We start from the raw sequence: 14832 nt of genomic DNA, 5'->3' as shown, positions 1-14832 counted from the left end.
CCAAGAGTTGGGATTTTCTGTGTGGTGTTTCACAGTTATGGTGGTGAACCTTTCTAGCCCAAACATGGCCCCGGCTGTGTTGTGATTTTGAGGAAGCTGCTGTTTTTCTTCACAAAGGCTTAGGAATAGAAATGTTGTAAAACGCTGTGGTAGATATCATTTCTATGTAAAGTGCTCTGAGGTTTCTAGAAGCCCCTCCAGTTGTGCTTTGCAATAAAATTTAATTGTGCTCAGGATGCTCCTAAACTGCTTTGGTTTGTGTGCTGAGGCAAGCTGAAATTGGATAAACTTTTTCATTCTGGGTAGAGTTATGGCCTGGGTATTGTAAAGGTGGGAAAGGAGTGTTGTCTTGTGCTCCAGATAACATTGTGAAGAAAAACAAGTGGCAGAAGTTATGGAAGCACCACTGAAACAAACAAATCAAGTTTTTTCAGTGCCTATCATCCAACAGCTCCATCCTCTGAGGATTCAGGCACTTTCAAGTCTGTAGCACTTGCATGTGTAAAAAATAGAATATTTTTCTTTTTTTTCTTCTTTTTTTTTTAGCTTGTTCAATCTGCACAGTGCCTGGACAAATGTTCAATCTGCACAGATGTTTTATGGGTGCTTATCTTGACTTGTGTGTTTATTTACTTATTTATTGTCAGCCATTAGAAAATTAAACTCAAGAAGTTGAGTAAAACATGTCCTGTCACATAAAGGCACTTAAACTATTCCATTCAGTTTCATTCCTGCTCTAATCCTGTGAATTCCTATTAACTTGTGCTAAAATTCCTGTTTTGATCCAGGAGTAAGTTTGGTGCATTCTGAGGACTCTTTGAGCCATTCCAGAGCATCAAATTACTCTGCAGCAGCAAAACCAACAAAACCTCCTGGCTCTAGAGAGAATGAAGATGTTCTGGGTCATAAACAATCCTTGCCCTACAGAAGTTTTTAAATACTTTATGTCTTAGTAATTCCCCAGCAAATGAGTGTTTGAAGCATGACATTCTTTAAAATTATGCATTAAAATGATGACAGCACTGTTCCCCAAACCACCTTACTAAGGTTTCTTACACTTAAAGGCATGCTTGAAAACATTAATTATTAAAGACAAGTCTAAGTGTTTTTTTCTACTTGCAGCATGAAACAGTCCAAATATATTCAAGATTGTTTTCTTTTTTTCTTTTTTTGTTGGGGTGTTCTCTTTGACTGAAGAACAGCAGCCCTGCAGCTGGGTTATGCAGATGTGCTGTGAAATCAGGTTGCTCTTCACCTTGACAGAATTTTGTCACTTTTTTTGGCAACGTGATCACATTTTAGAGCATGGGCTTTTGTTTCCTCTTTAAAACAGTTCACAGGGAGAAGGAAAGGGAAGGTCTGACTGCCCTTTACTCACCTGTTCAAGGGTTGTGCAAATATATCCCTGCTCCACTTCCTGGCTGACTGGGAGGTACAAGGTGGCTGCCCTCACACTGTTGGCTTTTTATTCTGGATCTATAATCTGCCTTGCTTTTCTTTCCCTCTGAATCTGCAGCAGTGGACACGTAAGCATTGCTGAAGAGATGCTCTGCCCTGGGATTTGTGGGGAATCTAGAACTTCAGAGGAAGAGAAGGCATTAAATGTCAATTGTATAACTGTAATTATTAAGTTATGTTATATTTATGTCATATTTACATTATAATGACTATTTAATTGCCACATTATCTCTTTATCTGACTTTGAGCTCTGTTTTTAATATGTGTCTTTTATTTAAAACAATTCTTCCTCATTTGGGTAGGTTGAAACATTCTATTTGAGAAATTTCACAGAAGTATCGATATCCTGTGAGTGCCAGAACATCCTGCAGCTGGGATCCTGTCTGAAAAGGGAAAAGTCTCCTCAAAAAATGTGTGTGTCTCTCTGAGCTGACTGGGCTCACCAGAGTTTTGCTCTTCTCTTGCAGGCATTATGCTGCTTGAGGTGTTCCTGGTCCTGGGGACTCTCCTCATTTACTTCTTCTTTTCCAAGAAGAATGAAGAGACACTGCCCTTCAAAGATGGGTGGTGGGGCAGGGGACAAAAGCCTGTGACCAAAGAAGACTCCAGTATTAGACCATTCAAGGTGGAGACTGCAGAGGAAGAGCTGAGTGTAAGCAAATCTCTGGGCTGGGGGAAGGGAAGGGAAGGAAGAAATGGCCAAATAATGTAGAACATGTTTGGAAGTAATTTTTAAATTGAACCAACAGGGTGCCAGTGATGGCCAGGTCTTGGGGGAAGGGATTTTTCAGTACTTCAGAAGATAAGTATGAATAGGCAGATCTCACTGTATAATTTTTTTTCTCAGCTGGCTCTTGCATGATTGCTGGTAAATAAACCTACTCTGCAAAGCCTAATAAACATAAAAATCATATTACAGATTACTCAACTCTGTTTTTCTGTTTGTGCATTTCCCTCAGTTTGTGTAGACCAGAATAAGAACAATGTCTTGGTTTTTTTCCCTTTCTTTCCAAAGCAATTACAAATACCTCATTTTCTTGACTGCTTTATGTTTGCAGCTGTGTTGGATGCTGATTCTTCTGTAATTAATAGTCTACTTTGGTCAACACTAAATTACTGTGGTAATTACAGTAAACACATAACGTTGCAGAATTTGTTGCATAGAAAGAATTTGATTGTGTGTGTTTAAGGCAGGGATTGAACAATTTCATAGATCTTTGTGGAGTCATGGTTCAAACAATACTCCTGGGATTGCTCACATTATTAATTTATAATAGATTCCTAATTTCTCAGCAAGGCCTGGGTTTTTTAACACTTTGCTTACCCCTCTTAGTAGTGTCAATAGACATTGCTCTCCATTCTTCTTTCCCCTTACACTGCAGACACTAAGATGGATAATTTCTAACTTTAAAATGATTGAGCAGGATTAGATTTCCTGACCTGCCTTTCAGCTATTCTGTGGTTCTGTTTGCAGTAGGGAGGGACTCTTGGCTGTCCCTGCTGGGTGATTTTGGAGTCATCTTGCAGAGTCACCAACATCTCCTGTAGTGCAGTGGGAAGGTGACTGATTGGCAAACTTCAATTTCTGTCTGGTCTCACCAACTTTCTGTTTATGCAAAATCCTTCTGAGTGTTTCCTGGTGAAAGACTTCCCACCCCTGGATTTGGGAAGGAAAGCAAAAGGTTTTGGAAGGAAAGCAAAAGGTTTGGGCCAGATCCATGCATTGACTGTGAGGAAAGCACCCAGGAAAGGCAGCAAGAGTTGCCCCTTGCAGCCACAGCAGTGCCAGCAGAGCAGCTTGCCCAACTCTGGTTCTCAGCCTGGCAGACTCTGTGGTTCTCAGGTTAGGCAGCCCTGCAGAACAAAGGCTGAGAACAGCTGGGAATGGAAGGGGAAGGAGGCCACCTGCAGGAGGAAAAATACTGGGACAGCTGATGGAGCATCAGCAAAAGGCACAGGTGTCTAATTAGAGATGTTATTTCCATTGTTCTCGTTTCACGTGGGGATAACTAGAACACACACAGCCCAAGACAGCAGACACAAGGGCTTTTAATGTCTCTTCTCTCTCTTTCCCTGTAGGATTTATTTAGGAGACTGGACCAGGCTCGATTCACTGAGCCACTGGAGAACAGCTGCTTCCATTATGGAACTAACTCAGTGCACCTCAGGAAGGTGGTGTCCTACTGGAAAAACCAGTTCAATTGGAAGAAACAAGTTGAAGTCCTCAACAAGTACCCACAATTCAAAACAAAGATTCAAGGTGTGCTCCTTTTCCCCTTAAATTATAACCAACAATAGATAAATTTGCCTGCAAGGGAAATTTGCAATAGACAAATAGATATTTGTCTGCAATAGATAAATTTGTCTGCAAGGGTGGGAAGAAGGCTCTGGTTGTGTCACAGGGTTTTCCCTCCCTGGCTGCCATAGTCTGGATCCTTGGCATCACTGCTGAAGGAGCAGGGAACTCCTTGGCTGTAACTGAAGCCTTCAGGACAAGGAATGACAAATGGAATTCCCTGTGCATGAGCAGCCTGTCAGCTGGTGTTAGCAAGAGCCAAGCACGAGTGTTTGGAAACAGAAGAGGATCTTAAGCTGTACACATGTTCCCTGCCTTGCATGCAGCCATGCAAAAACTGCCACAGATGTCTCCTCATGCTCCATGGAGCTGCCCAGCTGCTGCTGTCACAGTGAAGCCATCAGCCTGGCAGCCCTCCTCAGCCTGGCAGGGCAGATGTGCTCTGCTGCACCTCTTCAAGCATTCCCAGGCCCAGGAGAGCACAATGCCTCTCTCCTGGGGTTGATGTGCTGCCAGCTGTGAGGGAATGGTTTCTCTTCATTCATTCTTTCCAAAGAGTTCATTCAGCCAAGGTCTGCTGGTGCTGGAGCTTGGTCAGGCTGGGCTTTTTAAAATGCCTGATTTGGGGTGGTGCTTGAGTCCAGTTCTAGTTCTAGAGCTCAGCAGGCAATTGTCTCCATGATGGCAAAATTTAACTTTAACAGGGTATTTTGTTCTGTTTCTACTTGCCCCCATAATTGTGTGTTATTTCAAAAGGTGCAGTTTGCCATGGTATTTTAAATGGATTTGGGACAATAAATGGTGCTGCATAGTGGTTAGAGCTTAAAGAACTTATTTAAATGATGGTTAGTGCTGCAAAAGATAAAACCAGAAAGTCTTCCCTTGAAAAAGAAGAAAAAAGCCCCATCTGAGACAAGAAAGGGAGAAGCAGCTAAGGACAATGCACTATGTATAGCAATGGGAAGGGAAATCTCAGGGCTGGGAAAGATTACAGAGAGCAGATATGAAAAGACAAGGTCGAACATGCTGTGTATCAGATTCCTACCTTCTGTCATCACTTGAAAGCTTTTCAGAGAGTGCAGATTCACAGAAGTGTCAAGGATGGGGAAATCTCAAGTCAGTGAAAGACAGTGGGATTGCTGGTGAACTGGAGTTGATGTGAGTAAAACATGCTTAAATACACCAAGAAATGAGGAATTCAGTGAAGAAATTCCTGTTTCCTGGAAAACAAAGCCTGAGTTAGTTTGAGGAAGAGCAGCTCACCTGAAGCAGGTAGTGCAATGCTGTGTGAAGCTTTCCTGCTGGAAAGAGTCAAAATGGAAACTACATTGCTGATTTTACCTTTTACTGGTCAAAATGGAGACTGGTACTAGAACAGAGGTTCCTGGTTTGGTTTATTCACTCAAAGAGATACTGAAAGCTTTGGACAAAGGGTAGGAAAGAACTACAAAAATGAACACTTTAACTCTCTTTTAGCAAGGCATAAAATCCTCAATTTGGCATGTTTGGTTTATCAGCAGTTAAGATGTGTGACCTGATTACAGGAGGCTTCCACAGACAGAGAATATTTAGTGAAGGCTTTTAAAATTCCTTTTGTGCAGCATTTAGAGTCAGTGGCTGGGGACAGAAGCCAGACATATTCAAATGGAAAGTAAGGCATGCACAAAATGAGGAAAGTGATTCATACCCCCAGACAAACAGCTGCCCCTTGTGATGGATTCCCTATCTCTTGGTGCCTTCAAGCTGCAATTGCAGGCCTTTCAGGAAGAAAAATCTCTGGCTGACTGAAGCCTATCCTGTGCCATGTAGGGACATTTGGGTAAAATTTAAGGGCACTTGGACTAAATGATGTAATTGTCTCCTCTGCCTGTAAACTGTGTGAGTCACTGTGTAACCGTTGGTAGATTGCTTCGCTTCTATGTCTTAATTTGCCAATTTATTTTAAAACAGAAATAGCCAACCCCATTTGGCTGCTGTGATGCTTAATTGCCCATTATGAACTACTTTAAGGTCCTTGGATAAATGTATCCAGAGAGGTGCAGTGTGTTTGCATGCTCACAAAAAAAAAAAGGACAAGACAAAGGCTTTATTCCTAATCTGTTCTGTGATTAGTTTCAGTGTCACGGTAAATTTGGGCCTGCTAATTAATGATTTTATTTTTACAGGCATTGATATCCACTTTGTTCATGTAAAGCCTCCTCGTTTGCCTGAAGGCCAGGCTGCAAAGCCACTGTTAATGGTTCATGGTTGGCCTGGCTCATTCTATGAGTTTTACAAAATCATCCCTCTGCTGACGGATCCTGCAAGCCACGGCCTCGGGGATGAGCACATCTTTGAAGTCATTTGCCCATCTATCCCTGGTTATGGTTTCTCAGAAGCACCCCACAAGCAAGGTATGACACAGGAAGAAACTGAACCCCCACAAGCCCAGCCTCACAGTGAGACTGTAACTCTTCTGTTAGCAGAACAGCAGCTCCCGTTCCACACTTCTTGTTTTCCCAGTGAGGAAACAGAGATCCTGTGTGTCATGTGGGATGAGGGACATAAGGGGGTGACTTCAGGTGACATCACTGGCTAGTTCCTGGAGCAATGAAGTTACAACTCAAGAGCTGTAACTGCAGCCATGAATTGTCTGTGAGTGAGCAGGCAGGGTAAATTTAATTTATTACTGCTCCTTTTTGGTGTTTTGCATCCATATTCGACAGCATTGTACAGGTAGGTGAGAAGGAAGAGTTGAAACAAAGCAGTTCATGTGTCCACATGGCAGATTGCAGCCAAATACTTGCTTGCTCAGCTTGTGCTCTGAGTTATACAAACACAAACTGCAGCAAATTGAGGAGGTAGTGTTTAAAGTGACACTGAGTTTAGTATTTAATTGCATGTGCAGATGTGGAGAAGGTTGGGTGTGGTACTTTCGGGGTCCCCAGGATGAAGGAGGAATTGAGAATCTGACTCCATGTTCTTAGAAGGCTAATTTATTATTTTGTGATATTATATTATATTATATTATATTATATTATATTATATTATATATTAAAACTATACTAAAGAATAGAGAAAGAATACAGACAGAAAGCTTAACAAGATACTAATTAAAACTTGTGACTGCTTCCAGAGTCCTGACACTGCTTGGACCATGATTGGTCATTAAGTTAAAACAATTCACAAGTTGGATAAACAATCTCCTACCACATTCCAAAGCAGCAAAACACAGGAGAAGCAATCAGATAATTATTGTTTTCATTCTTCTCTGAGGCTTCTCAGCTTCCCAGGAGAAGAAATCCTGGCAAAGGGATTTTTCAGAAAATGTGACAGTGACAGTTGGGTTTGCTTTTTTTTGTTTCCCTGGCTTTAAGTATCTGCTTTAAGTATCCGAATATCTTTTAACTGCTTTAAGTATCTGAATATTGTTTCTATTTTAAAAACATCTTTTATGACTGAATTGGATAACTGAGTCAAGAGTATGAACTGCTTTTTAGTTTGGTGCAGCAGCAATTCACTGATGGATTTTATTAAAAAAACCCACAATTTTCATGGTCAGCATACAGAGCAGTGGAGAGGTCTGCAACAAAGGCTGGAGTTTGTTCTCCTCATGGTTTCTGCTTGCTCTCTGTGCTTGGATGCTGAGCAAGGGCTTGCAAACAGTCAGGCAAGGAGAAAGGGACTTGTAGCTTTTGAGGAGCTGGAACATTGCCTTGATGAGGAGAACCAGTGCTGCAGGGTCAGAAGTGTGGGTGGAATTAATGCAACAAAAGTGTTCTTTTCTTTAAATGCAGACTTCAATTCCGTGAGTGCTGCTTCTGTTTTTTATGAATTGATGCTCAAACTGGGATTCAATGAGTTCTACACTCAGGGTGGTGATGCTGGCTGTCTCATCTGCACCAACCTGGCCCAGATAGCTCCCAGGTGAGTACCCCCTTGATGCAGCTTTTTACTCTGGGAATAGTTATTTCCTGTGCACTTGGGAGTTCCTGCACAAGTCCTCGCTGTGTAGGTGTGGCATTCACATTCTCTGAAAAATCCCTTCTCCCAGGATTTTTATCCTGAGAAGCCTCAGAGAAAAGGAAAACAATTCTTATCTCATTTGCTTCTCCTGTGTTGTGCTCATGTAGAATGTGTTTGGAGATTGTTTACCCACAGGTGATTGTTCATTAATTTCTGCTGTGGGTTGTTTTCACTCATTGGCCAATTAATGCCAAGCTGTGCTGGGGCTCTGGAGAGAGTCACAAGTTTTCATTATTATCTCTTTAGCCTTCTATAAGTATCCTTTCTCTATCCTTTAGTATAGTTTAGAACAGTATTCTTTAATATAATATGGTATCATAAAATAGTAAATTAGCCTTCTGAGAACATGGAGTCAGATGCATCATTCCTGCCTTCATCAGGCCACCCAGCAAATACAATATGTAGTTTCTTCCTTTAGTGCTCAGTGTTAAGCAAAGATCCAAAATTAGATAACTTTAGTTTACATTCAATGTTTTTTCTTTCAAACAGTTGTGGAGCAGTTTGGTAGTGGTCTCACTGAGGTCTGGAGTGAGACAAGTACTTGTAAAGAAAAAAAAAGGAGGATTTGTGGCTTAGTGCCCTGGAGTGTGTGCTGATTACTGACAGTTGTCCCTTTGACTTGTCATTTTTGTGTGAAAAACCACACTACAAAGGGCAGCTGAGGTCATGATGTAATAGCAGGCTGGAATTCAAGTATGTCCATTCCTGTTAGTAACATTTTAAATGTTACAGGTCACAGCACCAAGCCTGGCAGAGTTCAAGAAGTGTTTGGGCAACACTCTTAGGCACATGCGTGATTTTTGGGGCTGCCCTGTGATGGGCCAGGAGCTGGACTTGGACGATCCTTGTGGGTCCTTCCCAACTCAGGATATTCTATGATTCTAAATACAACAACTCTGAACTTTTGATAACTTTTTGTTAACTTGTGGGGTGTTTGTTTTTTTGTCTTTAGCCATGTGAAAGGTCTCCATTTAAACATGGTCTTGGTTTCGAAGCTGGGGCTCTCTCACCTGCTCTCTGTCCTGCTGGGCCGGTACTTCCCAGGGCTCTTTGGATTCCAGGATGAAGATGTCAGGAGGATGTTCCCCTTCTTGAAGAAATGGCTCTACAAGATCTTGTCTGAGTTTGGCTATGCTCACATACAGGCTACAAAACCAGATACTGTTGGTAAAACAAACAAAAATAACCCCATAACCTTTTTTGAGCTCGGGATACCTAAATCTCTTCACTTTAGTTGTACTTTCATAGAAACAAAATGTACTGCTTAAAATATGCAGAAAATAGGGGGGTTTTGCAGTGTATCTGCACATCCAAACTGAGCATGCTCCAAGTGCCACTGACCTCATTTTCCAGTTTTCATAAATAAAATAGATTGTTTCATATTTTTCCACTTCTGCTATCACTGGGGACTGTAATTCCATTTCGAATGCAGCTCTGCTGAGAGCAAAAGATAATTTCTTCTCAGAGAATGGATCACATTCAAGTAATGTAAACTACAAGAAGCTTTTAGCTGTCTCAGCACACAATGTAGCTTATTTATTATAGTGATAAGTAATACCTGAGAAGTAAAATCAAATTTCACTCATTGTTCTGAATTACCTGCAGACTTTAAAGGAAAAAAAAATTGTAGCTGTGAATGTTCTTTCTACATGAGCTAGTCACTCAGATGGTTTAACTGCTTTAAGTATCTGAGTATTAAGTGTTTCTATTTTAAAAACATCTTTTGTGACTGAATTGGACAACTGAGTCAAAAGTACTGGCTACCTTTTAGTTTGGTGCAGCAGCAATTCACTGATGGATTTTATTTAAAATATAGCTAAGGGAAATACTTCTTAATGGTTTTCCAAAAGCTTACCTACAGAGGCAGGTATGTTCTTAAAATGTGTAGGCAAAAGGATAATTGTATGGATTAAAAAAAAATTTTGCTTCTGTTGAGTTTTGGTTCCTAAAAATTGCCAGTCTTTTGTGCTTTAGGAAAGAGAGGGAAGCTGATATCTGAAAGATGCTTAAGCCATGCTCCTTCTCATTCAGAATTTTGGCTGATTCCTGTCCTTACCAGTCATGTGTGGTCTGTCAGAGCAGACTGGGAACCAGCAGCCAGTTCATGCTTTGGGAGCTGGAGCATTTCTGCAGTTCTCCTAAGGACAAAGAAGAGAGGATCGGGGCAGTGGCAGGTTCCTAAAAGGGGAAAAACACTCTGAATAAATTTCTGGCAGGAATGCCTACATTCCAAGTGCTCTGAGGATCAATGTCAGTTTTTCTCTATTTAAACAGATGCACTCTACTCACAGTGAGTAGCTGAGAACAGGCTTGTCATGTCCAGCACATCTGGAAAGTGCTCAACAGAACTTTTTCAAACACTTGCTATTTCACTTATCAATAGTAGTTGCTTAATAATTGAAATCCCACTGTCATGTTTAAATAGCAATTACTGGTGAAATTGTGCCAGCTGCAGTGTTAGGCACCTTCCTGGAAGGCTGGGTTGCAAGAGTGGAACTTCAAATTCCACCAAATTCCCAAATTCAACCTCAAAGCTGCTCCCAAGGAACTTGCTGTTTCTTAGGAACAGCTTTTTCTCATGTTTTACTGAGAAGCTGGGAGAGTTTACAGTCCCTGAATTTCACAGCACTAGGATGTATGATCAAAGTTCCAGGTGCAGGTGTGTTCTTTCTGTCCAAGAAAAGCAAACTATAAAATCTGTATGAAGGCTTGTTCTACATGAAGGCAGTTTGCTGTTGCTAATTCAGAAGATGGACCATTTAGCAGAGCCTTGCTGTTGCTTAATGACTTTCTAATAATCCTTAAAATGTTTTTGCTGTTAGATAATGCTGCAAATCCTCCTGGTCATGTGTAGGCATGTGGGGTTTGGCTCTGTAATGCTGTTTAATACATGACAACTTCCAGATTAATGGAAGCAAACCCTCCTTGGCACATAGAGCTTAATCTTATTAGCTTACCAGAAAAAAAGAAAAGCCAGCAGAAATCCAATACTGTTACATCAGTTCAAAAAATGTTCAGTGTGAGCTAATGTGGAGCCTGCTCATTTGCAGACACTTCCAGTTTATGATTTGGCATTAAATGGCTCCAGCTCATTGTACTATTTTATTTATTCAAGAAAGCAGCTGATGGAACAGCTTTGTAAAGTTACATCCCCTGTATTATAACAGGCAGCTTCTCTAATACTCTGAGTTCTGTAGTTGGATATCAGTTATAGGTAAATTTCCCTCCTCCTTTACAGGCTGTGGTTTGAATGACTCTCCTGTGGGACTGGCTGCATACATCTTGGAGAAGTTTTCTTCGTGGACTGATATGGAATTCCAGAATCTAGAGGATGGAGGACTAGAGAGGTGAGCCCATTCTCCCCTGCCATTTTGCATGGGGTGACTAAGCCCAGAGAGTCACAGCTGGAGAGGTTTGTCTGAAGTGGTCACCTCACACCTCAGGGAGCCTGGAGTGACCACAGCTGGTGCTGCACTCCAGCACACAGAGAGGCAAACAGGGGAGGTTGATGGATTCCCTTCCCACTTCCATCTCCTAGGAAAGAAATACACCCTGCCACTCCTGGATACTAAAAACTGATTTATGGGGATGAATCTCATTAGGACACAAAATCCAAAAGTTTAACCCACATTAGGATGCTGGCAGCTCATGATTCATTGTAATAACAATTAACTCCCTGTGGATTGGCTTTGGATTGATTGTTACAGCTTCATCTACCTACCATTTGCTAATAAAGGATTATGTTTAGTGGGCAGCAGAAACCAGAGCTGAAATCCCCTTTGAGAACTACCTGGCTGGAATGGAGAAGAGGGGGGCATGCTATGGGAAGCAAATTTGCATGGAATGTTTTCCCTGCATACAGCTAATAATTTTATATGAAACATGCACTGTTTACAGCACATGTTGGTGTGTCAGGGCTCTGTTGAGTGCTCACAGTAGCATTTCAGATTATCATTAATAAATGGCACAAGCTGCTGCATGTGCTGTTCTGCTCCCACCCTCCCAGTCTGTGGACAGGAGAGACAGCCATGCTGGAGCATAAGGTGCTTGTTGGAACCTCTTGTATTTGCTTTATATCTTGTATTTGCTTTATATCTCTTGTATCTGGGGTTCCCAGACAAAGGGAGGACATTACGAATCTGACTCCATGTTCTTAGAATGCTAATTTATTATTTTATGATACTAGAATATATTAAAGAATACTAAACTAAACTGTACTAAAGAATACTAACAGGACACAGACAGAAGGCTAGTAGAAAGATACTAAAGAAAAACTCGTGGTTCTTTCCAGAGCCTCTACACAGTTTGACCCTGATTGGTCATTAAGTCAAAACATTTCACCTGAAACCAATGAAACAATCCCCTGTTGGATAAACAATCTCCAAACACATTTCAAAGCAGCAAAACACAGGAGAAGCAAATGAGGTGATATTGTTTTCCTTTTTCTCTGAGGCTTCTCTGTTTCCCAGGAGAAGAATCCTGGGCAAAGGGATTTTCCCAGAAAATATGACTGCCACAGAATCTGCCTTCCATGCAGGAGTTAAAATGTAACTTCCCAGTTTGTGTCTGACAGCCTTTAGCATCCTTAATTGGTCACTGGCAGACAGAGAGGGAGTAATAACTTCACCTCTCCACTCTTAACCACTATTTATTTCCTGTATTTTTTTCCCCTTACAACCAAACCAAAGTCAAGTCCCTGCAAATTAGTTTTCAGTTGTAATTAAGCAATCTCTTGGGCTTGCCTTTTCAGGAAGTTCAGCCTGGATGACCTGCTCACCAATATCATGATCTACTGGGTGTCAGGCTGCATTGTCTCCTCCATGCGTTTCTACAAGGAAAACCTGCAGAAGGGGATAGGCACACAGAAACATGAAAAGTAAGTGTGCCTTCTTCCCTTTAAATATTTTGCCTTGATTTTAATTTTGTAGTTGTATGCTTTATAGATTCCTGAATGCTAAAGGAAAACACTGCTCTCTCACAGCATTCCTCTGCAAGACATGCCAGGCACTTGAGGTACTGTGCTGTGCTTACAAAACACAGTGCTTAGGCAGGAATCCTGAGCCCTCAGTGAGGAGATCTGACTGGAGACTCTGCTTGAGGGCCTCCCATTCATGGTGTAGCCATCTACTTCCTGATTTTATTTCAGTTACTAAATCAGTCTGTGACTGAGTCACACAGTCAGTTTTGTTTAGTTTAGTTGGTTGTAGTTTTAGTACTTTTTCGGACACAGTTTTCTTGTTTCTGCAAAAGGCTTAAGTCCTTCTTTTGGAAGCAACTTCAGCCTGCTGACAAACTGCATCCTTGAGAAGTCAGTGAGACTGATGTGCCTGCTGCTGCTCAGACTCTTCAGGCAGCAGCTTGGTTGCATGTACTTGTGTCAGCCTGAGTATGAGTGAAGGCTTAAACCTGTCCTGAGGTATTTGCACCCACAGCTTAGTGCCATGCTATTTATTTAGCTGTGAAATGATGCTCCCGGGAAGCTGACTCAGTTCTTGAAGCTGTTGTGGCTATGCTGTGGGCAGTATCTTGCTCTAGTTCTGCCTGCATTAGATGAGCTGTGTGAGCTCCTAAGTGCCTAGAGGACAGAGTCTCAAAGTCTTGTGTAAAGCTCTGACCTCAGCCTTCCAGTGCCTATATACCCAACACTAATTGTACCTACATTTTAAAGTCTGTCACTTCTGACCATGCAGCTTATGTGTATGGGATATTCAAACCTAGAAAATGTGGCTCTTAGAACAAGCACAGATCATTCACACCCCTCAAATGCAGTTGCTGTCCTCACACTTCCTAATGTGAAGAATGTTTTGTAGTGTGCATTTGTGCCAGTTAAAAGCAAGAGCCACTTTACAAGGTATAGTCCCACATATAGAAATGCTGCTTCTGAACTAGTCTAGATTATCAGCATTCCTCTCTTCTCCCCCCATTAAGTAACTATTCTCCTGCCTACCCTCCAGTTGTCCTGCCAGGCTTGGTATATTTGAGTGGTTATCTTCTCTGTAAATCTCTCTCCAGCTCTTATCAAATTGTGTGCTTGCTTATCAACTTGAACCCTGTGTACAGCAAGAGAAAATCTGCTGCCCACCACCTCCTAGGGCTCTCCTCTCCCTTTCCGTGCTTCTGAGCCTCATGCCTTGGATCACCTCCAAAATTGCCTTAATATCACTGTATGCAAAAATAAAAGAGAGGTTTTTCCCTCAGGAATTATAGTGTTGTCTTCAGTTTTAGGATCTGGAAGTCCAATTTTTAATACCTAACAAAAGTGTGCCCAACTGTTCAGGAACATTTCCTTGGGACTTTTGATTTGTTGCAGATTTAAGTGTTTGGAAGATGACAATGATTCTCTCTCCTCTCTCAGGCTCACAGTACAGGTACCCACTGGCATTGCTGCCTTCCCTAATGAAATCCTGCACATACCCCAGGCTTGGGCTAAGAAGAAATACACCAACATTGTCTCCTTCCACTTCATGCCTCGGGGTGGCCACTTCGCAGCTTTGGAGGAGCCTGAACTTCTTGCTAAAGATATTCTGCAGTTTGTTGACAAAGTAGAGAAAGAGCAACTCTGGAAAAAGAAAGGGGAATAACTTCCCTAAGAAACAGCAGGGTAATTACTTTTAGCTTAGCACATGTACAGGGCTTACTAAGTCTGCTGTAATCCATGTAATTAGATTTTATTGTTGACCAGATGTGAGCAAGGACAGAAAGAAAAATACAGTGTATACTGCCATGGGGACCAACAGATTTTGGGCTGGTTTTTTTTTGTTCAGCTAGGCTAAGAAAGAAGAGTGCTTGAGTATCTTCTGAAACATGTTCTGTAGTATTTTTGACTCTTGCTTTGAGGTTGAAAAATAGACCTCACAACTATCAAAGTACCTAGTATCAGTAAAATTGTTATGAAAGGCTTTTTTTTTCATGGCAGCAGTACAATTTGAGTTGCTGTGAGTATAAAGTTCCTCACATAAAGAGTAGGGAGCAGCGTGGCAGGACCTAACTTGCATGAGTGCATCAATCAATCAATCAGCATCGATGAGCTTACAGTATCTTTAAACTGCCTTCTGCTGGCTGCCTTTCTCTTC

The 14832-nt window shown here is 41.6% G+C and overlaps 1 protein-coding gene across 5 annotated transcripts; it reads left to right on the top strand.

Moving 5' to 3' along the window:
• The first annotated feature begins 1930 nt into the window (after window positions 1–1930).
• EPHX1 (epoxide hydrolase 1) lies at window positions 1931–14355 on the top strand. 5 transcript variants are annotated; one of them, XM_036380460.1, is made up of 9 exons: window positions 1931–2110; window positions 3538–3718; window positions 5920–6147; window positions 7531–7660; window positions 8712–8926; window positions 9323–9324; window positions 11048–11106; window positions 12510–12635; window positions 14115–14355. In XM_036380460.1, the coding sequence occupies exons 1-9, from the start codon at window positions 1931–1933 to the stop codon at window positions 14338–14340; spliced, it is 1347 nt and encodes a 448-aa protein (XP_036236353.1). In that variant the 3' UTR covers window positions 14341–14355. The 5 variants fall into 5 exon arrangements, with proteins under 5 accessions (XP_036236353.1, XP_036236352.1, XP_036236351.1 ...); XM_036380459.2 differs by lacking the exon at window positions 9323–9324 and having other exon boundaries at window positions 1931–2083; window positions 10998–11106; XM_036380458.2 differs by lacking the exon at window positions 9323–9324 and having other exon boundaries at window positions 10998–11106.
• Window positions 14356–14832: the final 477 nt, after the last annotated feature.

The sequence above is a fragment of the Molothrus ater genome, chromosome 3, assembly GCF_012460135.2.
Source record: "Molothrus ater isolate BHLD 08-10-18 breed brown headed cowbird chromosome 3, BPBGC_Mater_1.1, whole genome shotgun sequence".
In the NCBI taxonomy this organism is placed as follows: Eukaryota; Metazoa; Chordata; class Aves; order Passeriformes; family Icteridae; genus Molothrus; species Molothrus ater.
This window is presented reverse-complemented; position numbering and strand designations above follow the sequence as displayed.